This window comes from Pithys albifrons, chromosome 8 (assembly GCF_047495875.1).
Source record: "Pithys albifrons albifrons isolate INPA30051 chromosome 8, PitAlb_v1, whole genome shotgun sequence".
In the NCBI taxonomy this organism is placed as follows: Eukaryota; Metazoa; Chordata; class Aves; order Passeriformes; family Thamnophilidae; genus Pithys; species Pithys albifrons.
Genome location: NC_092465.1, coordinates 10,197,830 through 10,222,605, shown reverse-complemented (window position 1 = coordinate 10,222,605; position 24,776 = coordinate 10,197,830). Strand labels below are relative to the sequence as shown.

General features: G+C 47.4%; 1 protein-coding gene across 1 annotated transcript in view; it reads right to left on the bottom strand.

The window, feature by feature from the left end:
* Nucleotides 1-23,407, bottom strand: part of ITGB5 (integrin subunit beta 5) — a 60,795-nt gene extending 37,388 nt beyond the window's left edge. Inside the window, exons 1-5 of the mRNA XM_071561852.1 lie at nt 23,063-23,407; nt 18,930-19,015; nt 11,054-11,258; nt 5,494-5,743; nt 1,544-1,712 (exon numbers count right to left, since the gene is read on the bottom strand). Of these exons, the coding sequence (XP_071417953.1) occupies nt 1,544-1,712; nt 5,494-5,743; nt 11,054-11,258; nt 18,930-19,015; nt 23,063-23,168 (816 nt within the window). The 5' untranslated portion in view covers nt 23,169-23,407. The remainder of the gene's footprint in view (nt 1-1,543; nt 1,713-5,493; nt 5,744-11,053; nt 11,259-18,929; nt 19,016-23,062) is intronic.
* Between the last annotated feature and the right edge of the window lie 1,369 nt (nt 23,408-24,776).

Genomic DNA, 24,776 nt, shown 5'->3' with positions numbered 1-24,776 from the left:
AGTCACGGCACAGCCAGTTCTCCTGCCTTACACACCAGTCCCATGGAACTTCTTTCCCACACCCAAGCTTCAGTAACTGCAGCAGTAACTGCTAAGGCTGCAGAAATTCTTCTGTTGTGACCTGCCACATCATGCCAAGAGCCACATTATTGCACATGCTCACCTTTGCTCACCCTTCCTAGTGGATGCTCAACCCAGAATTTAGATGGTGCCAGCATCTAAATTCATCTTCTGAGTTTAGAAGGGACCAGGCTGTGCACTCAAGAACAACAGTCAAAGATTTTGATCCTTGCCAGCAGTCTGAGATTGGCACAAATGTACAGGAATTATGTTGCAGGTCTCCTGCCTTCCACCAATACCTCCAAAATGAGCCCTTGTGGTACACAACACACTGAAACATTGCTGCGCTGTAGGGAAATGCTGTCCTGTTTTCGCAATAACTTGGTGGAAGGGACTGCAAAAACCCACATGGTGAGTGGAACAACTGAGTCACCATCCTGAGACATCCCTGCTCTAATCATGAGAGCCACCTCTCCAAAACTGAGAAGTACTTTATACCCAGACAAGTATTGGGAGCAGCACTGTAGTTGTGCCAACAAAAATATCTGTGTCAGGCTGGCAGAGGGAAGATTACTGTTGGCTGGCATCAGATCCAATGGAGCAAGTTCAGACCTGCTGAGATCATGAAGCATAAATGAAGCCAGTGCAGGTGGAGAAAAATCTGGTTTCCCACATACCTATATCCCAGCCCTCCCACAGACGATGCCTATCTCCTGGCTCCCATAATTCAGACCCTGAAGAAAACATCAAAAGGACTATGAAAAGCTGAAGCAAACAAAAAGCAAATCATATGCCAAGAGGGAAAATAGCAAAAAGAGCCTTTCCTGGTGAGCAGGGAAACTCAGCTACACACTGGAGTGAAGCAAACCCTTCCATCAGAAAAATATTCATGCAAGCATCTCCAAAAACCCCAAGGACATGGCTAACATGGCACCAAGCTCTAGTGAACTCTGCTTCAGTTTTGCTGACAAAGACTGAGAACAGGCTACCAGTGCCTGGAGATGGGATCTTCCAACCCCATACACAAAGGGGGCAGGCATAAGCAGTGGGAACAAGCTCCAACCCTAAACATGGGTCAAACTGCTGCAAGATGTGTTTGACACACACTTAAGAAATGCATTGATCTAATATATGGTGCTGCTGCACACAAGTGTGTGTGAATCTTACACGATTTTGTCTCAGGTGCTCAGGGAACAGCACCTACAAGTCTAACTGTGTGATGAAATCTCAGGCCTACATTTGCATTTGCGAAAGCTCCATTTTTATCCTTTTAAACTAGAAACAGCATTAACCTTTTTTCCTTTGCCTGTTCATCTAAAAAAGCACAAGAAAACAATAGCTCCTACTTTTCAAGGCATTTACCATGGTTTCTGCAAGAAAAATTTAGTAGTTACTTTCAAGAAATGGCATATCAAGAACAGAGCAGAAGAAGCCTCCTCCTCTTTTGCTTTGCTTTAAAACCCTTGAAATCAGAGCAACTCACCTTGCACACAGCAGCCTGCAAAATCGCATCAAAGCCACCCTCTGGAGCATCTCGATTGCGAGAAACCTTCTGTTTCTGGACTTCTTCATTAAAACGATCGACTTTATCCGTCAGGGACAAGAGGTGGCGGAAGCCAAAGGATGGGACGCAGCTGGGGAACAGCTTGTAACTGCAAGAAGAACAGAGGGATGGTGAGCTGGGAGGAGCCACACCAGCAGCCAAGAGCTGCAGAGGCTCCCAACCCTATCAGGTTGGTCTCTAAAATTCTGTTTAGAGGACTGAAATACTTTTACAACACTTCATGCTTTGGACACTTTGATTTCTGGTTATTTATATAAAAAACCCTATATCAGAGCCTTTTTTTTTGTTTCCTCTAAGGAGCTTTGAGAAGCTGAAGTTTCCAGAAATCCCACCAGGACCGAAAATCTCTCTCCATGTACAGTGTGAGTGGAGACACCAAGTACCAGCCCACCCTAGCCCATACAGCTCTGCAGTTTCAGCACCCATAAAGCAGTTTTCACATGGGAAACCTTGACTGAAGGATGCAACCCAGTGATACAAAGGGTATGTTTTGGCAGAGCCACCCATCCCAGCAGCCTAGAAGGCTATGGCCCATGCCTGCAGAACTGATGGGTTGGTGCCAAAGGGCACTATGCAGGAGCATCACTGCCAAAAACTACCTTTCCCTTCTTTTGCAATATGGATTTTCACTCTGTCATCCAGTTTTCTTGCCAGCATGTGCCACCCTACACCCACTGCACATCACCAGGCACCTGGCAATTGCCCAGCATGAGATGTAGTGATAACTAACTCATGCTTCCTCCCACTCCCCCTGCAAGACAGTGAGCAAAGACCATGTCTGCTTTCCAGGGCGCCACTGGAGCAGAAAGATAGGAGTGGCACCCTAAGGCAGAGAAATGCTTTGGCAGGTTACCAGGAAACCTTTTTTTCCCATACAAAACCATGAGAAGGCAGCTTTGGTTCTCACCACACAGCTGGAAGAACTCAGCAGAGCAGCTCCTGTGGCATGGGAATCAGTGAGTGTGTGCAGGGGAGAGGCATAGGAAGGGTTAAAAAGAAATGTTTCTATAAAGGAGTTGGGCTGACACTAATTCACTCTTATCTTCAAAGATAAATCCCAGAGAACAATTAAAAGCCTCTGCTGACACATGACCCACTATGGGTAAGTTGTAAGAGGCTTTTTACTCAAAGGAGTATTTAAGATTTACCACTGAGAGTTCAAATCCCTCACAAAGGGACCCCAGAGCAGAGATTTGCACCAACACAGCCACGCACACACATAACCACGGGGCAGGTCCCACTGCCCTGGGCCTGGTTGGCAATTGGAGCCATCCCTTATGATGTATCCCGCTCACACCTAGGGCCAAGGCAAGGAGTTTGCAATGACTGAAACCGCTGCACTGCATGGTCTCAGCAAGCTGCTCCCAGCCCATATGATACATCTGGGTGCTCACTTTGTCAGAGCCCTTCTGCACAAAGAAAACACTGACACTGTAGGGTCCTACCTCCCATGAAGCTGTATAATTTAATCCTTTTTGTTTGTTTCACACTCCAGGTGTGCTGGCAGAAGCTGCAGGCAGCAGCAAGACAGATACCTCATAGCTGAGCAAGGGCACACAGTGATGCAGGGGGGTTATCTGTGGCTGTAACCTCCACAAGTCATATCACAGAGAGGTGGGCAATTAAAACTTCAGTCAGACCCTCTGCCCTATCGCTTTAGTGTTTGTATCCTTCAAACTATCATCTCTCTTGAATGAGACCGCAGCTGCAAGAAGCCACTTCCTGGCTCCCTGGGAGGTCCCACCCAGGATGCTGAGTCAGAAGCAGGGGTGAGCAGAGAGCTGCTGTAAGATGGAGGAGGCACATGGGATCCCAGCCTGACCCTGTCAGAAAGCTGGGCTGCACCCCACAGAGACCTGCAAGTTTGTTGTCACCACAAGGAAGATGAGGAGAAAGCCTGGGCGAGGAGAAAAAAGTACCCACCACAGCTCATGTTTACTTTCAGCTTTTCTAAGATGCTGAACAGTTTGTTTTGACACTAGAAAGAGCTGCAAACAAAACCACACCTGACAAACATCACTGCAATATCAGTGAGCCACAAGGCAGCAGCCAGAGCCCACTCACAGAGTGGGCAGGAGAAGGAGATTCCAAGAAAGCAGGGAGCCAGCACCCGTGGTTTGGATGAAGAGGAAACACATGGCAAGTGGAAGGGAGCATCCACCTGATGAGCTGCCTTGGTCAATCTTTTCCAAATGCTTTCCCAAGATCAGGCTGGCTTAAAGCAACACACAGAAAGAAAAACAACCACTTGGGTAAAGCCAAAAGTACATGCGGATAGCCTGATTACTGTGGGAAAATCTGAGGTGACAGCTCTGGATGTCCTTGATGAAAGGTCATTGGTAGTTCCAGGTATGCTTTGTTGCTGAGTCTTCCAGTTCCATTCCCTCCTCCTTTCCCGCTCCCCTCCTCCTGCATATTTCACTCTATTTCATTTGGCAAAAGCCATGTTACTCCATTTAAATCACATACCAGCTAAACAAAGGTTTCAATATTTCTCCAGCTGGAGCTAAACCCTGTCCTCAGCCCACGGACAACATGTGCAAGTGTCAGAGACTGAGAACAACAGAGATGACTGAGAGGATCCCTCAGAGGCCACGCCAACCTTCTGCGAGAAGTACTATAAAGAGTGTGGAGTCATTGTGGCAGAGCTACCTGCCCGACTCAGTCGTGTGGTCACTTTTCACATCATGGCTAAAAGCATAAGTTTTCAGTGTTAAAATCCATTTGACTTTCCACTCTGAACAGAACTGGTGAAAAGAGAACACAGATAATTTTTGTCTGGTCAACAGTCAGTGTGCAGTGAGATGCCAATGCTTGATCAGTGCCAAGAGTTGGCCTAGAAACTCCCAGCTGGTGCAAGGTCTCCTTATCTGCCTCTCATACTTGAAGCATGCACAGAGCTTGGCACCCATATGTGAGGTGATCTTACAATGTAAGTATCCACAAATGGCTACTGCTAACTTTACTGTCCTTACATGACTGGGAAAGACCCACTGATGGATGAGGTAAAGATGGAGACTACAAAGGAAAGTGTAAATGGTCACATTCTCCCAGGAAGGCACCAGCTGCTGTATCCATCCTGTGATTCCAACATCCAAACTCATCTGACTTGGACACCCTTCATTACACACAATTTCACTCCTGCATAATCCTCAATCCAGTGGACTTGAACCCAACTTAGGTGGTTAAAAGGCAAACAAAAAGACTCTTGCAAAGACACTAATAAGCAAAAAAAAAAAAAAAAGGAAAAAAGGTATGAAGGTCCTCGTATCACCACAAAGCAAACCACATCATTTGTGTCTTTAGCAATGGCTAGTCTGCTTCTTTCCACAGCAATAAAGATGAAAAAACCTGCTTGATGCCTTCAAAACACTCTACAAGAACTCATTAATCAGCACTACAGGCCATCACAAATCTCAGTTCCTCCAAACACTTTTGCTGGGAGGGACTTACATTGCCTTGGTCTCCTTATCTGTAAAATGCAGACAAAAAGCTTAATTGATTTACTCAAGGCCAAACTATGACTCAGAGCTGGGATCCAAAATCAGGAACTCCTGGCTCTGCCTTCTTTTCCTTAAAGCTTGTAAAAAAGCCTGCTATGTCTGCATCCTCTTCAGGTACTTCAAAATCACTTCAGGCTCCCTGATGCGATCGTTTTCTATCTCGAGATACAGAGATTTCCCAAGAGACATAGTAAAACTAGAAGTTTGAATTGCTCAAGTATCACAGTGACAACCATAGCTAATCAGCATTCCCAAAAGCCAAGGCTGAAGTGTGTTCATTATTTAAAGCAAGAATGGAAGAAGAGACTGCAGCCAGGCTCTGTGCAAACACAAGGCTTGTCCCTTGAGGGCACACCCACCACTTACCCAATGCAGGGATTGTTTTGGTATCTTGGTGCTGTGTAGGAGAAAGGAGAAATGTTTTTGTCCACGAAAGAGCCAAACCCCAGACGGAAATTGCTCGTGAGCTTTCGCATCTCTTCAGCCAGCTTAGTCCCCAGATTGCGGATATTGTCTAGGTCATCGTTCATGGACAGGGAGAGATCCATCAGGTAGTAGAGGTCCACAGGATAGTCCTCCACTTGCCGAACCTGAACTTGGAAGGAGGTCTGGTCACCTGCACACACAAAGAGTCGAAAGTGGTGAAAAAGTAACTCCCAGCACACATAAAATCCAGACAGCATGTGCTTTTTTTTTATTTTCCGCTGCAGAGCAGACAGATCACTTGCAAAAGAGGGTGAAGGAAAGAAGCTTTTCCAAATTTATCCCTCAGGAGACTAACAGGAAAGGAAGTATTGATTTTGGGTCCTCTTAAGCTATGTAGTGTACTGGTTGTCAAGGAGAAGACACATCTATGGAGTGCATGTCTCTATTTTAGCTCTTTGGATACAAGAGAAGGGGTTTTTCTGTCTCATCTGAGACAACATCTAAGGGGTGGACATATGAAAAATACTGTTGCCCTGGTCTGTGTACAGGCCAGGGGTGTTTCCCTAGAAAACTGGAGAGAAAAGCAAGCAGAGTGTACCTCAAATGGATGTTTACCGGACTACTGAGACAGAGACCCTGCCCATGCTTACTTGGGTACACCCTCAAAGCAAACCAGGAGCAGTCCAAGAAGGCCTGCACCAAAGAAAGAATGAGTGAGGGAGGAGAAGAAAGAGGGTCAGGAGAAAACAGCCAGTGTGAGATGAATGCAAGATGTCCTCTGAGCTGTGCAGGGAAGAAATCTGACAGCAGACACAGAAGAAACACTTTTAAAAATTACTTCCTGCCCAAAAACCAGCCACCATGATCCTGAAGAAAGCATTGGGAAAGGGAAGCGACTTGGAAAAAGAAGGTTGTTAGGGGCACTCAGGGAAGCACTGTGGCAGAGGGTGATGCTTTCTGAAGTGAAGAACGGATGGGAGGGAGCTGACAGGGCTGAGTCACAGGTTGTGCAAAAGTGAAGAGTAGCAGAGGAAAGCCTATCCCTGACCTCCTTTGCCAGATCAGTTTCACTTGAGATGCCCTCAACAAAGAGTTCCAGAGGAGGCCACTGCTGGCACCACACACGTCTCAAAAAAAGGTGAAGTGGTTTCAAAATCAACTCAAATTCACACCAGTCACAATGTGCCAGAAGTTTGCCTTATGCTTTGTTGAGAGAAGGGTCTAATGGAAAATCCAGACTTCAGCACCCTCACACCCAGCTGATTTGGAGATCCCAGCTGCCACCTCAACCCCTTTTCCAGATCAGTGGGGTTTCAGACCCAGGGAATCAGATCCTTTAAGGACCAAGCTCCCTTCCTGCCCTCTCCCAGCATTTCATGGCCAAGGCTGTACTTTAGGCACTGGCAGGTTCTGCAAAACACTTGTGGCTTCCCCTCTTCTTCCCCAGAAATAAAACTCACATTTTTCAGCATTGTGAAAACACTTCCGTAACCACTTTATTGTTTTCCTCATTGTGCGCAACAGCACAGCTGCTCCCACTTAATTCCAGCTCAATGGCGGCAGCAGCAGCAGCCCAAAACTGCCATGCTGGTAAGGCACAGCACGAGGGGCTCTGCAGCCTGGCTGGCATCAGGGGTCAGGCTGCACCAAGCTGCACACGGGGCCAAACACTCTCCCTGGCTCCAGGATCTGCTTTGTACTGATCCCTGGAGCTGTCTCCATGTGTGGGGAGCAAGCAGACACCTCCCAGCCTCTGCAGCAGCTGCTTCAGCCCAGCAGCATCCAGCCCCTCAGCAAAGGAGCCAGGGTCCCAGCATCCAGGCAGATGCGTGTAGAGGTCAGAGGCTGCATCTTCTGCAAACAAAGCTAGGAAGGGTTTACATCCCAGTCTGCTCTTTGCTCCCTGTGCATCTCTCGCAGCTCGATGCTGGGGTGCCAGAGGAGTCAGCTACAGCTCCTCAACCAACGCCTTCCTTCTATTTAAGCATTTCCCTGCAGCCTGTTACAACTCTCCCTGAAGAAGGCAGGGCTGTGTGAGGCACCTTGTGCAAATATGGACATGTAGATATTGCCCAGGTACCAGCTGCAAAAAGAAGGAAGCTCACACCATAAATATTCCTCCTTATTCTCTCAGCTTTCTTTTCCAGCAGGAGTAGGGCTTTCCCAGCACAGGGCTGAGATGTGGAGTAACAGTAGGATGCAACTCTGCACTGGCCCTACAGTAAGCAGAGCTATTGAGATGGCTCAACCAAATCACGGACTCCTAGAATGGTATGGTTGGAAGGGACATTAAAGATCATCTCATTCCAATCCCTTTGCCCTGGGTAGGGATATCTTCCACTAGACCAGTTTGCCCAAAGCTGCTGTGACTGTGACTCCATTCAACCCGGTCCTGAACACTTCCAGGGATGGGGTACCCACAGCTTCTCTGGGCAACATGTTAGTATCTAATCTAACCCATCCCACTTTCAATTTGAAGCCATTACCCCCTGTCCTGTCACTACAGGCTCCTGTAAAAACCCTCTCCAGTTCACTTATAGGCTTCCTTTAGGTACTGGAAGGTGCTCTTAAGGTCTCCCCAGCGCCTTCCCTTCTCCAGGCTCAAGAACCCCAACTGTCTCAGCCTGTCTTCACAGCAGAGGTGCCCCAGGTGGGCCTGACGCTGTACCTGCCATACATTTTGTGGGGGGACAAAGAAGAACATTATTTATGTAGTGCAAAACCTGCTTGTACTGATTTCAGGGTAAAAAACATGTTTGCAAGCTTGACTTTTAATTCAGTGCTCCAAAAACGTGTTTAAATCTGGGAAAATTCATTCCCATGCCTATGTTTTTAATTCCTACACATTTTTCTCACCGGTATACTCAACCCTTTCAGAAAAAGGGGATGTGTCCTTCTGCATTTTGCAACATTTCCATTTCCAAAGCACTGTTGTTCCTGCCAGGAAGAATATTTGGGATTCTCTGATCCAACCTGTTTCTCTTAATAGCTACAAATTTAATAGCCCCCGAGAAGCACCAAAACCAACAGGATGCTGTGGCTTGTTCTTCTTTCATTTCTAACTGCACAAACCAATTATCTCACAGAAAAGATCACTAATGTATGAAGATGTAAGTGCAAAAGAATTTATTATTCTCTGTGCGCAGTATTACTCTCACACTTCTAGGGATAATCCATCCCCCTCCTTCCTCACATACCATCACAACCATCCTCTCCTTAGGGCTTTTACTGAAAAGTTTTAAACTGAAAACTGAATTCAGAAATGTTTCTTGGATACTGTCACACAGAGGCAGTGCAGAAACTGGAAAAACTGATTTTGGGCAATTTAAAAATGCAAACTTGACAATCATGCTTATCCAAACAAAGCTCTTTTTCCTGCTTGGTGAGGCTTATGGCTTGATGGGCAACATAACTTGCATTTATTAATTTTTTAATTCCTTTTACAACATTAATATTTTCTGTTTAACTGGGACACCCTGCCATATAGCTGGACTCAGGATTAAAAAGCAATATAATAAAAGCTAAATGGTCAATCCAAACACTACCCTGTAAGGACATCAATTTAAGGCCTTTGGAGTTTAGCTGCAGACACTGATTTGGGGATGTGACTTCTGCCACAGAATGATGAGATCAAACTGCCTGGGTGGGAACAGCAAACAATTGACAATCCTCTCCCTTCTGCTTCTGCTTAGCGGTCTAAGAATACAAGATCACCATTGCCACAGACCTCCACATGAATTCATCTTTGAAATAGTACACCCTTCATGCCCCAAATTAAATCAACATTGTCTCCTTTTTGTCTTGAGTTCACAGGGTGAAACCCCTTCTCTCAAGCTCAAGGATTAATGGATAATTTAAACTGTGGCTGCTAATACAAGGGTTTAAAGAGTCATCAGCCCAAAGGAGGAGTGCTGCCCAACATCAAAAAGAGAGCAAAAATGGGAGATAATATTACAAACATCTAGGTATGTCCCTCCTCCTGCAACCACTCTGACGCCCTGCAAGAGGAGCACAGGGAGGGGAGCTCACTGGCTCAGCGTGGGAATTGCTGCAGGCATCCTTGGAGTGATTCCCACAGCTCAGCTTGGACCTGGAGGGCTTCTCTGCCAAGAAGAACTGAAGAGGGCCATGAGTATGGTCCCCTGCAAGGGGAGGCAGAAGCAGCACAGCAGCCAAGGTATCTGAGAGCACGGACCCCAGGGCGCCATGGGGAGATGGACTCCCATACCCTGCAGCAGATCGGAAGCATCTGCACCTCGGCTGCGAAAAACTCCCTGGGATTGGGAAAGGGGAATTCACTGAGCAGCGGGCACTGCACGTGAATGGGGGTGTACAGAAGGCAAGATGCAGAAGCTGAGCCAGCCCTTTCTGTCAGGAATCGCCTCAAGAAATGGCAGTAATAACAACTCCCTTTTTTAATGGGAGCAAGCCTGTTTCATCAGCAACATTCACTGGTAGAAGGCAGGCATCATCTAGATGTACATTCAGTGGTGATGGCTCTCAGGTATCTGCTTCTAAGGCTTTGAAGTGAAATATTTTTAGATTTGAGGGTCTGACCAATGACTGCAGTCTTACTGCTGAGGAAGTTAATTGAGAAACATGACAACCATCCAACATGTACAGCTAAAACAAAAGCTGCTGCAGCAATTGGTAGGCTCTGGGAGAGCACTGATAGCATAAGCACCAGCTCAAACTCTGGTTTTTCTTGGGCAAAACAACATATTTCATTTTTCTGTATGCTCATGAGAGCTGTCACAAAACTGTAAGCCTTAGAAACCCACACCAATCCCTTATAATGAATCAAGCTTTTATATTTGCTTCTTAACTTTGCAATAAAGAGCTCTTCATAAATATCAGCTGCCAAATTTTTGCAAGAATTCTAAACCCACATTAAAGCCTCCCCCCACCATGCAAAAACTTTTGATAACAAGCATGCTCCCACAGCTCAGATGAGCCACTCCATTCTAATTTTTAATTAAAAGGAAGTGTGATGGCTCAGGGGAATGAAACAGGGACCTGGCTACAGTCCAAGGCCTGAGTCATAAGTTCAAATCTCTATCTTCTGCCCTGATCCGATGGCTCTTTTGCATACCAACAGAAAACAGATATGTGCGTTTGTTTCCAACTTACAGAAGGAGCTGTCTCAGTTTAGAGTCATACACTGTCAGCTTGGTGAAGAAGCCAAAGTTATTTTAACTCCTTCTACCCAGTCATTCCATTTTTAAGCTGAGCAGGTTCCTTTTAAACACATGCACGGGTTAAGACTAGTACTGGTAACAGTTACAAGTGGGCTTTGATTGACTTTGTTCAACAGCAGTGTCCTCTCTCAGAGGACATGTACCTCAGTCCCAAAACTATTTGTGATGCACCACCATACGGAAGGGGCCAGCAGTCACCTGTTTTAATGGGTTACAAGGCCACAAGCTACAACACCCTCTTGGCATATCCTGGCCACCTCGTCTCACTTCCCCTGCACCCCACATGGCCACTGGGGACTCACCAGGACGAAGATTCAAGGCGACCTTCTGAGGTGTGATCTGTGTGACGTCCAGGTGTGTCTGGCTAGAGCCCTTGCTGCTCAGAGGGACGTTCTTCAGCACTTTGATGCTGCTGCTGGGGTTTTCAATGGCTCCGGCACAACCGTTCGCAATCAGGTTCTGCAGGAAGTCGCACCGGGATGTGATGGACTTTGTGCTGCCGAACTCCTGGGGGGTGAAGAATGGTCAAAAGGGAACTGGAGGGGAATACATCAATCCCACAGCAGGGGCTTTGTTTAGACATGCTGGTATCTAGCAAATAGAAAATGACAAGGAGAAGCTGGTGTCCTTTGTGGTGACTGTACTTGGAAGGAGGCTGCACTGAGCCTTGAGCCTTTCAAAGGGACCTACCAGAAAAGGAAATTCTGCAAGGATTTGAACATTGAATTTGCTTGCAGAGCACCACAACAGAAAGCTAAGCCTGGGTTTTTAACCCAGCCACAGCAGCGGCACTTGCTCCCAGCCCTGGCTCGGGTCACTTGAGACCAAAGCAAAGCGTTTGGTTTGCTGCATGGACAGCCCATTGCCATCTCTATTATTTTAGGCACATGCATCACCTCAAAGGAGCTTGCAAAAGACAGAACAGAGGACAAGGAGGTGACACTGAGGGAAGCCAGGCAAACCCACCAACCCAAGATGTGAAGGTGCAGACTGAGGCTGGTTGGCTCCAGGAACCTGCATCCTCTTTCCGAGGCGAGACATCACACATCCCCACACAAGCACTGTGTGTAGTGCCTCCCTCACACCACCACACTGCAGGCCTTGGCATGACACTGTCACTTGGGAAACAAAACGACAGCAAGCGGTCCCTGACGCACAGCCAGAGCATTTTCATGTGGGCAGGCTGCCCTAGGCAGCTTTGCTGGAGAGTAAGGGAGGTGGGAGAGACTTCATGGGAGCTGGTTAAAATGCAGTGTGTGCCCACCACAGGCAGTGAGGCACAGGCAGCAAGGTGCAGGCAGCAGCTCACTCCCAAAGGACAGGCTGCCAGGGCCGGCAGTCTCCCAGCACCTGTCCCAGAGCTCCAGCCTTTGCTGTGAGCCTCATGCGTGGTGCACAATGCAGCCTTGTGCCAGGGAGCACTCGGGAACAGCCAGCCACACAATGCAGCCTTTTGCAAAGAGCCTATTTGTTAGAATGCCTTTTTTTTGGTGTCCCCAAAAGTGCCCAAGGGAACAAGTCACACGCCTAAAACTTACTGGACTTTCAACAGTTGATTCTTATTTATTTTTGCACTATAACAATAGAGACAACTCTCTACAGCTGCAGGGCTGAGGGACTAAAATGACATGAAATAATGCAAAGAAGATGCTCACATCATGCCAGTCCCTCCTTCAGTTGTGAAGCCAAAACCAGTGTGGGACTGAATAAACCTCACTTGTTGCTGAAGTTCCAGCGTGGCAGAGGACAGGAGACACATCAAAGAGGGAGACATTCCTGACAGATCCCCATGGGGTAATTTCCAGGGGTCCCTCAAGGACAGCTTCGAAACGGGGTCCTGAGACACAGACAGAGGCTTCCTGCTGCATTTTTCTCACTACAAGGTCCCAATGCTATTTGAAAAATGCAAGATTTGCATTCCAGCATCCAGCAACAGGGTCCAGCCAAGAAACTGACGACGGCACATCAGATGGATATGAACACAAATTTCTTGGAATGCCTCATGTAAACAGATGAACTTCCAAAAATGAGGACTGGGACTATTTAAATAATCTCCAGCATTACAAAATAAAAATCAGAATCCCTCACAAAACTGAAAACAACACCCATCCTTTCAGAGCAGTACTTTTCAGGCAGCTTTGTAGAAAAGTTTCAAATGTGGCTTTATTTGAAGTCAGTGAAAATCTGACATGGTCCAGGTGCTCTCCTGGCCTGTCCACCCTGCAGCAGGGCATCTGTAGGGAGATGACTTCCCCAGTAGCCAGACCCCAGCTCCAGGTGAGCAGTTCTGCCAGATCATCTCTTCTGTCATCTATTAGAAAGGACACTAACTATGCAAAAAGCAACACAAACAGCCTAGGAGTGCAGCTGGGAACTTTTAGTTACTCTCCAGGTATTAAGACTGGAGAGAAGTATCCAAATAGCACCAATACTTACGGCTGCTCATGCAACTTCCAGTCCTTCCCAGGGTCTGCCTCTTGATGTGAATGGAAAGACTTCACTTCAGAGTGCTTTGAATCAAGGCTCAATTTTCTGGCTGAGGCCAGGACAGTGGAACAAGAGCCAGGAGGGGCAGGTACATCAGGGAGAAGAGGATGGCAACCTTCTCCCCCAGCAGTTACTCCTCAGCAGCCAGGCTTGTAACATCACAACAGACAGCTCAGGGTATGGTACTGTCTATATGAATGTTCCTCATCCCAGCAGTGGTGTACACAAGAGCAGTCTCTGCTTGCTGAGGGGAGGACAGGACAACAATGGCATGCAGGGCAAGGAGCACACCCATGTGGGACCTGCTGGGAGATTTTTTGGGGCAGGGTGCCCATGCATGCCTGACACTTTGCGTGGCATTGAGAAACAGTTACTGCTTTAATGTATTTTTCTGCAGCCTTGGTGACAAAAGTTCTCCAAAGGAAGCCCAGGAAGTCAGGGGAAGACCCCTACACAACTCCTGATGGGAGTTGTACAAAGCTCTTGGGTTAGCAGCACCTCTGCACTCCTCCAGTCCACAGGTCCTCCTTGCTTGACCCAAGCAAGGAGGTCTTGCTTGACCCCTTTCTCTTAAACTTTCCCTTAAAATGGGCCCAGAGGACTTGGCACAGGGCAGCAATCACTAAGCTGCAGCTCCAATCAAATCCAGGACTCTTCTTGTCTGTATTAGCTGAGGGGCAAGAAAATATCCACCCTCAGAGGTGCAGATGCCCAAGGCAATGGGACTGTACCTCAGCACCCAGGGGTGCAGAACTGACTCCCACTTCTGCATTATTTCTTATCCAGAAAAAGTAACTGAGCAGGGAAGTGACAGCAACCTTGGGAAAACCTCAGCAATCACAATAGCACCCTGAAAAGACCCTCATGTGCATCCATGGGTCAAAAACCAAAGCCAGAACTGGGGCTACCGGGTACTATCCAAGTCAAGTGTAAAGTTTTCTGTGACAGAAAAAATCAAGCCTCATGGAGGTTCAGTTAAAGGCAAAAATGGATGAGCAGATCTGGAGCGCAAAGGGCATCACACAGGTTCAAACAGCTCACGAGCAACCACACTGAAAGGCAGCCCCACACCAGCTCAGACGCAGCACACTGGTTCAAACCCCAATTTCCCTCAAGCAGAGGACACATTACAGTTGATTAAGCAATTCAGTGTGGTCAGATACCTGCCAACCATCTGACTGCGGGCCTGCTTTGGCAAGAAATGCAGCAGATGCACAAGCAGGATCCACCCCAAACACTGCTTCGTGCCACAGAGCAGCATTGGCTTGGGAAGGTCCCATCGGGTCCTTGACAGTAACTGTGGCTGCCCCCAGCCTGGTGGGGATCATTGTTGTCCAGTCTCTGTGCTAACAAGCTCACAAAAGCAAATGCTCACGAGCAGAAAGACTGAATGGAGACAACAGCATGACAATTACATGCTCGCCAGTTTGACAGTTTTAAGACAAATTGTTTGGTTCATGCTATAAAAAGGGAGAATAGCACTGACTATCTAACTCCTGACTAGGCATGTCCCTAACATTTTTTGCTTTACTCAATCCAGTTCTGCATTAATTCAGTCTCAAATATGCCTGTTTTCTCCATTTAAAACAATGGACATGTTCCCTCTAGGAACATCCTTGATTTTCCTTCCTCGTTCTCTAGGCACACGTTCCTGAAATGAAGAGGATGGGGTAAAAGAGCCTGCTGGAAAACAGAAGGTGCCATTGGGAAAACTGCAATTCAGTTAATCAAAAAGGATGTTTCAGTTTAATTAATGTGCATCTCTGTTCTGTATGTGCACACATAAATGCATCCACATAGGTCATGCATGCATGAACACAGTTCATGCACCTAATAAACAAAAGGAACCTCTGCACATTACAACGCTGCTCCCCAAAGCAGCAAACAAAGATAACAGCAAAGTATGGCTGAAAATTTTCCCCCCATACTTGTACTCCCAAACGCTCTTTTGAAGAGCAACCACCCCAGGTAGGTTTATCATTATCAAAACCCCCACTTCTCTATGACACCTGCCCTGGCAGCTCGGAGGACAGCACTGAAGCCACTTCCAGATTTTCCTGCTTTCCCCTGACAAGCCAAGCTCAGCCTGGGCAACCAGATGCCACTGCAAAAATTTCACAAGCATCCTGCTCTCCCACCCACAAAACCCAGGCTGCCACAGAGATCACTGCAACCCCACAGGTCAGGGTACAGTTTCCAGCCAGAGTATTGTACCAGCAGCATGTCAGCAATTTCTAGTCATTTCCAGCTTCTCCTGGACATTGCAAGAGAAGCTGAGTAATCTCCTCAGATTCCAGAATGGATAGAAAGGCTGCAGCAGTCTTCCCTCACCCCAAGAGTCATTTTCCATCAGAGAGCCCTCTTCCAAGGCATGCTCAGGTGATGGTTAAGGCAAACATTCACATTTCCTGTTCTAAGTGCCACGGAAATCAATACCTTTAAGTCCTGCCTTTCAAGGTGTTCTTCCAACAGCCAACAGAATCAATGTCTGCTTCCAAATTTCCAAATTTCCAACAGTCCAAAAGACTTGTGGTTAGCTCAACAACCCCTGAGGGCTTTAAGGCTTCTGCGTACCAGAAGCTGCTATCATCAACGCATCCATCACCACCCCTTTGGATGGGAACAGAGGTGCTGAACAAAAGCAGAAGTGAAAAGAAGTCAAATCAAGCCAGGGGATGTGATTCACCTTGTACTAACAGATTAGGAAATGGCAGTCAAAGTGATAGCATCTTAACTACCCTGCTGTAAGCATCTATCTATACACATGTTCTTATCCTCAAAATGCAAGGCAACGTAAATTCAAGGAACCTTATCCCTCCTGGAAAACTACCAGGATAATGCTCCTTGCATCCACAGGATTGCTTTCACGCACTCCTAATCCATAGTTGCAGTCTATGAGAGTTCAAGACTTTCTGCTCCTCTGCACTTACATAGAGCCTGGATCCAGGAAAGTGATGGAGGAGGATGAAACACTGTGGGAGCCTGCAGGAGGTGTCACTGTGTCCGGGAAACAGCACACCTTTCCTGTTCAAATTGCTCCTGTCCTACAAACAGGTATGATGGTACTGACAAGTGATGCTATTCCCCAAAGGAAACATAAGAAGGTGTGTATATATATATATATATATATATATATAAATAACACATGTAACTATACTTTGTGTGTGTGTCTGTCTGTCTGTCTATCTATCTCTCATATAACAGCCATCTCTACGCTTCCTGTATACATAATACATATACACATAATACACAGAATTATATGTAGAATTATACTCTATATACTAATAGACTTCTGCTAGATATGCTTCCTGACAAAATTATTAATTGTTGCCTACAAAGTTGACAAAAGCTGGCCCAATTTGCTCCCAAACATGTTAAGTAAGGGAACACAAAACACACACAAATTAGCTGACTGAGGTTCTGCCACAAGATGACCACCATGTGTAGAATCCACTACAATACATTACCCCTGATACTTAAGCAGCAGCAGAGCTGTAGAACTTGACTGGCATATACACTCCCAGGCAACATAGATAGCTAACAGAAAAAGCTAAGGAAAACAGATTAAGAGCAATTTAATAAATTTAATAACCTGACTGGGCTGCAATGGGGAAAAAGGAATAAGGTGGTGAAATGATTATGAAAAGAAAGCAGATATTAGAGAGTTTTTGATACTACTTTAAAACTTTTGAAGTCAGAAAACCTCTAGGTATCTTTCGAAATCCCATTTCCTCATCTGATGGTCTCAGCTAAAGAGAAAGAACCAGGGTTTCAAAGAGTAAATTCTAAAAACCAAAAAACAAACAAACAAAACCCCAAACAAACAAAAAAAACAAAAAACCAACCGAAAACACTCCCCTGAGAATTAGAACAAAAACTTGCTAAGTTTTAGCATGTAGCATGTAATGGGGACAGCAGCTTTTAAACATGTAGCTGTTGGCACAAAACACCTTGAACTGTATTTTTAAATAGATGCTGCAGGCTAAAGGTCAGGAAGTATTACGGCACTTTCCTGTAAACACCCATCTTCCTTCTTGGACCCTTCATTTCAGTCAGGAATTTTTTTTAATAACTATCCTATTTGCAAGATAAGAGTCAAGCTGCCAGTCCCATGGGCTGCTGTACAATTAGTGGTCACAGTGACCACCAGACAAACATTTCCACTAGCACCGTTTTGCAAAAAGTTGTCTTTTGATGGCAAGAAGTAAAAAAAAAACAAAAAAACTCCCACAAGCTATTGGGTACACATAGCTTAACAGTCAGAGTTTCTGGAGCCAATCTCACCACCACAGATTAGCTGGCTGGAAGAGGAGCTCTTACAGCTGTTTACAAGATGTCTCAGAAGAGAGATCTATTGCTTTACCCTTTCCCTTCTGCACACCCTTTGCCTTTCTGGAAAAAAACAATCCACAAAAGCTGTTACACTGTCAGGCAGCATGGTGACTGTAGCATTACAAGGTTTTCCTTGGAAAGCTGCAACTGTGCTTATAAGTGAAAAATGCAGTAAAATAGACCTGCAGACCCAGTGAATGGGGTACATTCCAAGACCCAGTCAAACTGTAGGGACTGGAAGCCACCTTTTCTCCATGTCCATCCCCATCCCCAAACCCATCCTCTGCCCTGAAGAGCTGCCCCAGGCAGGCCTGGCAGGAGGAGGAATGGGAGCAGCAGAGAGGCACATGGGCAGCACCTGCATCCTCAGCTCAGCATCACCATCATAGCTGGAAGATGACGTGAGTGCCCAAAATGGGACCAGGAGGGCCACACTAGAGGAATAATGGTCAGCATGGAACATCATCATTCCTGGCCATGCCCATTGAGAGGTTCAAGATCATCCACTGCTCTGCAGTTTCTCACAGCCCAAATCCAGTTTCTGGCACAGCAGCTGTGCCTGAAAGTAGGCAGGGGTTTTCCACATATCTATAAGCATCCATATTTCTCTCAAACACTTAGCAAGGCAATAAGGAGACAACTGCTATCTACGCATCAGACGTTATTAGGTCTTTCACACATCTTGTTCTCTAGAAATTGTAAGTCTACATAAGATGTATTTGGATTTTATACACATATATATATGTAAACTGATGAGCATCGCCTAAGGAAGAGCAATTATATTACGGGCGAGCAACTTCAGCATCATCGCAAGGATGTATTTCCACTCTGAAGTGCTCAGCTAAGCTGTGCAACTCATTGCCAGAGCATGCCACTGATGCCAGAAATGTGGGTTGTCCCTCAAAAATGACAGGATAGATTCAGAAAGAATTATCTTTGTTACAGACAAAGAGTCCATGCCATGCCAGGCCACACAACAAGGGACACGTAGCAGGACACCAGCCAGGGTTGGGGCTTTTTAGGAAGAGAGCTTTTGAGCAAGGCTCCCTGCAACACAGAGCCCATGCAGGGATCCAGCATCCACCGAAAACAAGAAGGTAATTGAAGGGACAGAAGGACTGAAGGAACAGTGTTTCTCTGTTGAGGATATGTGGGGGTCACTGGAGTCAAAGACTTACTTCCTATGATGTCAGAGAGCTGAGGAGTTGCATACACCTAAAATATGCTCTGCATGGAGCACCCACTGCCCTCACCCAGCCCTTCCAGCATGGGACCAGCTCAGGAACAGGCAAAAGGAGAAAAGATCTCCCTTCCAGTATTACAAAAAGCATGCAAGACAAACAAGGTCTGCCCACATACCTCCTTGGAGCACCAGGCACATTTGGGATGGATGAGGAGACACTCTTCGCAGGATGTGGCACTTCCACTGGTGCAGAGATTGAGACCTTCAGCAAGAGAGAACAAGAGACAGCAGGGTGGGTTCAATGATTACTCTACTCCAAAACAGTAATCAGGGGGGTTCTGAGGCATTCTTAATGCTAAACATACTGTAAATTCAAACAAGTGCAAAGAATCTCCCAGAAGCTTAAAAGGCAGACGAAGCTGTAAATCTCACTTCACCTGTGAGGAGTTCTTGTTTTCTTTTCCTTCCCCAAGATAACCGTAAAGGACAGAAATTTGTTTTGAGGTGCTGAGAACCTCTAAAATATGACTGAACCTGGGGATTTTTCTTCACCCTTTTCAATGGTTAATCAAAGAGTTCAGCTATTCATCTCCTAATGACTTCCATTGCTGTGGACAGAAGGCAATAGCTGTTTGACCAGCCTGAAACACAGAGCTGGGGCGGTCTGAACTCCCCCCTGAGATGCTGACTTTTAAAGTCACATCTTTAGGCATACTTTCTCAATTTTTCCAGCTGAATATATGGGGGAGGGGGAGTCCCCAAAATTTTCATATTAAAGGAGTCTTGGAAGATATTCATCTACCCATTCCACACAGATGATTTCCACAGTGGACTCATGTTACAGTACATTACTTCTATTTTATTAGAAGAGTCATTTCCACAGGATATCCAGGTTAAGCCTGTCAGTGTGTTTGCACTGGGGCATGTTCAAGGCTGGCAGGGGTAGAAGACATTAAGGGCTCACTCTGACCACAAGGCTGCCAGGGCAATCAACCAGAGCACCGGTGATGCCCTTTGCTCCTGTATTGCTGGTATCCGGCAGCACAAGGGGTACCGACTGAATTTCACTTGCAAAATCCACAGTCTGGGCTTTGGTCTTTAAAAATAAAGTGGAACCACACAAGCTAAGCTGAAGCAGACATCAATGGTATGGGCTTTGAATGCAGCAGCTTGTTTAAGCATGCCTGTGGCTAAGAATGTGCCTCTCGATACCACCAATGCCCCAGCTCCCCCCGGGTGCAGCTATTAACTTTCACTGTCAATAACTGATTAAAGAAATCATCAGCCAAGGATTCAGTACAGAGGCTGCACACTCCAAATGAAATGCCTCGGGCTTGAACTCCCAGTCTGCTATTTTTTTCAACCCAAATGTCAATAAAAGCATTGTCAGGCCTCTGCTTCCAGCCAGTTGCATCTGCAAATACCAGCGCACCATGCTGCGACTGGGTATAATCTGCAGGTTGCGCAGACTTGCTGATAGCTGCTGAAGAGCCACACAGAGTCTTTTCCAGTTACAAGAACCTTCTGCCACAGGAGTTTGGAAGGGGGGTTTTTGCTGTATCCCATGGGAATATTGCATTAAAAAATGAAAAGCTGTGGCTGCCTGGGTCAGTCCCATACAGGTCTGGGCTGTGACTGCAGGAAGCAGTGAATCAAGCTGGACAGCTGGAGGAAAACCTAGTGTGCCCTGGGCTAAAACCAATAAGAGGAGAAGTAGATCCTGTCAGTCATACTCGGTTATCACCAAGGCATGACTCCATTAGAGCCCTGCACTCACGGGTCTCTGCTGCCCACAAGGTGGTTAATTATAATCCGGGAGCACCAAGCCCTGGACTTTCTCTATGGCTCTCATTCAGACAGGCTCCTTGGGCTCATTCATACCAAACAAGAGCCTTCTTAAGGGTGTTGGTTTTTTTCTGACTATTACCACATACCCAGGCATTTCATTCCTTGTTCACATTCAGAAGTCATATTCCAGTTCCTGGACATTGCAAGAGTTCAAAAGACAAATAGGTAATATAAAGTAAAATGTAACTTTTCAACGGAGTCATAATTTAAACAGCAATTAACACTTGCATTTCCAAACCCCACAATATGGTCCAAAGTTTCTCCTCAAGAGACACTGCTTTGGCAGTGGTGCATGGGGTAACACAGCAGAAATAATGTGCTTCATACAGAAAACACTTGGGTTCATACTCTGTGTATCCTGCCTTGGCTCTCCCACAGCTTCACTTGCCCATCTGCATGGAAATAGGAAAATATTTACCTCCATTCCTGACTGCTGGATTTTTGAGAGTGTACTTATTCACAGTAATAGCTGAATGAAAATGAAGGTCTCCTTCTTAACTGCGTGCCATGACCAAAGCAGCCCACGCTCCTGTGGCCAAGCCATGGGGTGACATTCCTCCCAGTGGCAGCTTTTGAAGTTTCCAAATATGCTTTCTTTCCACTCTGTAGCAACACTAAACCATTTCCAACATTGTTGTGAAAACTGAGCTTTGTGAAACCCTCCAGTTTTAGACTGAAACCTGAGCTTTTTGAGCTGGAGTAGAAATACGCAGGATTTTCCAGATGCAAGTCTTTGCTGTGCTTGATTCAGCACAGTCTTTCCTGAATCAGGCAAAGCAAGGACCTGATAATGCTCATGCTAGTCTAGATCCTTGCAGATCCTGGGACAAGTGACCCAGTGAGACTGGAAGAAACTCAGTCTGCTCCTTGACTGTGATGCACTTAATGAAAACACTCCTGAAAATCAACTAAACTTCTTATAATGGGGAAAATTCCATCCAGGATTTAGCTGGGATTACTCTGGAGGAAAATAATCCACCCTCTTGCATCACTGAGCTGCACAGCCCACATACAGTTCTTCACACCAATGCCACTGGGTCCTAAGCCCTGCACTCTATTTTGCAGAGCAGTGTCAAGCAGGCACAAACAGCATCTCCAAATGACATCCTTCCCTTGGGTTGAGCTGCAGGAGAGCCCCAAAAAGCAGAGGAAGACAGCGTATCTATCCCATTAGACAGCAGAGATTTTAATACATCAAACTACAGATGCAGAGCAAGATAGGAAACTCTCACAAAAAGGTACTCAACAAATTTATTCATAAAGATGCTCCAGGCAATCAGACCTCATTTTAAACCTGTTCTGCAAGAAATCCTAGTTTGGGCAGCTCCTCAAACAGAGATGAATGTATTGGCTTGGTTGGGGAAGGAAAAACCAAAAAATAAGTGATGTACTTTATACAGCCAAGTGTGGAAAAAAAAGAGGATTTTATTTATGCTTCCAATAAGCATTCTAACAGGCTCATCCCTGAGATGGTCTGCTGCAATACTGAACCATCAGTTTCATGGATCAGACACACAAAATAAATAAATAAATAAAGCAAAGAAGATCTCTTCTGAACTTTTGCAGTTGAGTTCCACAACAAGATGTGCCTCTTCTTAAGATCACTCATTAAAACATTAAGCACGGAGAGTAATTACGTCCACCAGTCTGGTGGACTGAGGGCATTTTGTGGGCTCCCTTAATATAAAACTGCTTCCCCAAGTGCTCAGAGAGAAGTGAAACCCTATTTCCAGTACTATTGGAGTAGAGTCCCAAACTGCTCTGCAGCTTGTGTGTTTGCAGAAGCTGTGAGAGCATCCCACAGGCGATGAGGACCACTCTTCGGGTGCCAGGCAGCTTGGGGGTACCATACAAGGTGCGAGTGAGGAGATCGGTCACCGGCAGGGTGCAAGCTTGCGTGTGGCTTTCTGCTGATGCGACTCATCCCATCGATTAACACACAGAGCTCAGACAAACATCCCGGGTCAGTGCTTGTCCCTGAACAGAAGTGGCTACAGCTGCTTCCATTAAGAATATATGGAGAGCGAGGTGCATACATAGTTGTTGGGTGCTTTTTAAGGCGAAGGTGCAACACGCCGCTATGCAGTCCGTGCCCCGCTGCGCTGCCGGAGCGCGGGTCCCCACCGCCCGCAACCCGGAGCCACAGCGGGAAGGGGGCCGGGGTGCAGCGCCATGCCGGGGCCGGCAGGGATGAGCGGAAAGCTCCATCGGGGATGAGCGGAGAGCCCCGGCACCGGCCGGCGCCAGGGCAGGGGGCAGCGTGGACCGCGTCCCGCCGGCTGCGGCAGCGGGCACACGGCAAAGAGGGGCGGCGGGAGGAGGCAGCCGGGAAGGGAAGGGGGGCGAGAAGAGGGAAGAACATAAACGGTAACAGAGAGCACCGAGTCGGGTCTGGGGGACAATCCGCCTTCCGGAGTGGCGTTCGTAGGGCCCGGGACGGCGGCAGCGGAGCGGCCCTTACCTCTGCCGGGCTGCAGCGGGGCGGCCAGGAGGAGGAGGCGGAGGAGGAGGAGCGGGGGGGGCCGGCGGGCAGCGGCGGGGGCCAGCAGCCCCCCTCGGCTGGGCATGGTGCGGCGGCCGGGGCGGCCGGGCAGCCCTTCCCGGCCGGGCCCTCCCCGCCGCCTTTTGTGCGGCGGCGGCGGCGGCGGGAGGAGGAGGCGGGGGCGGTGCCGCGGAGCTGCCCGGGGGCGGCGGGACGGGACGGGACGGGACGGGACGGGAGGAGCCGGGACGGAGCGGGTGTCCGTGTCCGTGTCCGTGTCCGTGTCCGTGTCCGTGTCCGTGTCCGTGTCCGTGTCCGTGTCCGTGTCCGTGTGCCTGTGCGTGCGTCTGTCCCGCTCCCGAGGGTGTGCTCCCGGCTCCCCGCCCCGCGCAGGGAGGCGTAGCCCAGTCCCTGCGGACGCGGAGTGGGACCCGCGGGCACGGCCGGGCCCACGCACACGGAGGGGTGTGTGTGCACAGGGACAGACACAGAGGCACGCACGGGCTGCCTCTGCACACACGCCCATGTGCATGTACATGCTCACATGCGGACGTGAGTGCCCGGACGTGCGTGTCCGCATCACACTCGTACATGCGTGCGCAGAGTATCCCGCACACACACCTGCATGTGCACACACGCGTGCACATACCTGCGCACACACACATGTGCAGGCACACGTCCACATCCCTCACAGACACACTCGCAGATGCACGTACACCCGGACAGGTACCTACAGTCAGACACGCATGGTGTACACAGACACACACACGTATGTACCCCCAGGCATGAGGAATGCACGCCCTCGTCTTTCTCTCACAGCAGGGCTTGCACTCATTCCCCACGGCTCAGTGCCTCCTCTTACGTGACACTTTCCTGCTTCATGGATTTTTCTCTGTGCAAACAGACTGCGTCCATCTGCTGAAGGGCTCTCTGAGCCAGGGCAACTGGGCAGCACAGCACTGCCCGACGGCTTTTCGGCATTGTCTGCGGACCCACCACTTGGGGCATCAACACTGCAGATCTAAAGGAAATACAGGATTTATGATTGTGTTTGGGTTGCTGGAGGGCTTGCTGTTTTTTCTGGTTTTAAAATAAATCATAAATCAACCATCGAGCTGATCATTGATTTTAAAAGCAATTTGTAGTAATAGGTAACTTAGCCATGACCTGCAGCCCTTCATGTCACTTTAGGATAATGTCTAATAGATCTCACCCTCAGATTTTGCCTAAAACACATATCCTGTGTTGCTCTTCTCAGAAGTGATTAACTGCCAAAATTTGCCTTTATTTGCACTGATTTCCAATGCTGCTTTCACAAACCTCATTGATTTATTCAGCCTCTCCATACCCCTGGGAGAATCCTGGTTTGGGATTAAAGTGATTCTTTGTTTTAGGAAATACACATCTACAAAAGTTGTAACATTTTAACTGTACCAGTGCTGGTAAATCAGAGTAACTCCTGTTGTGACTGTGGGGACATGAACTACTGCTTGTAGCACCACCTACTTGCTCGATCACCTACATCAACCATACTGCTTGTAACCAGTGCAAAAATACCACTAAATACTTCACTAAAACCACTGCCATGGTAGGAATGTGGTGTGTGGGCCAGGCAGTGACCTACAGGCTGCCCTCAAGCTTTGTCTGTGCACAGGGAAAAGGACAGCATCAGCTCTCCCTCTTATCCCAAAAC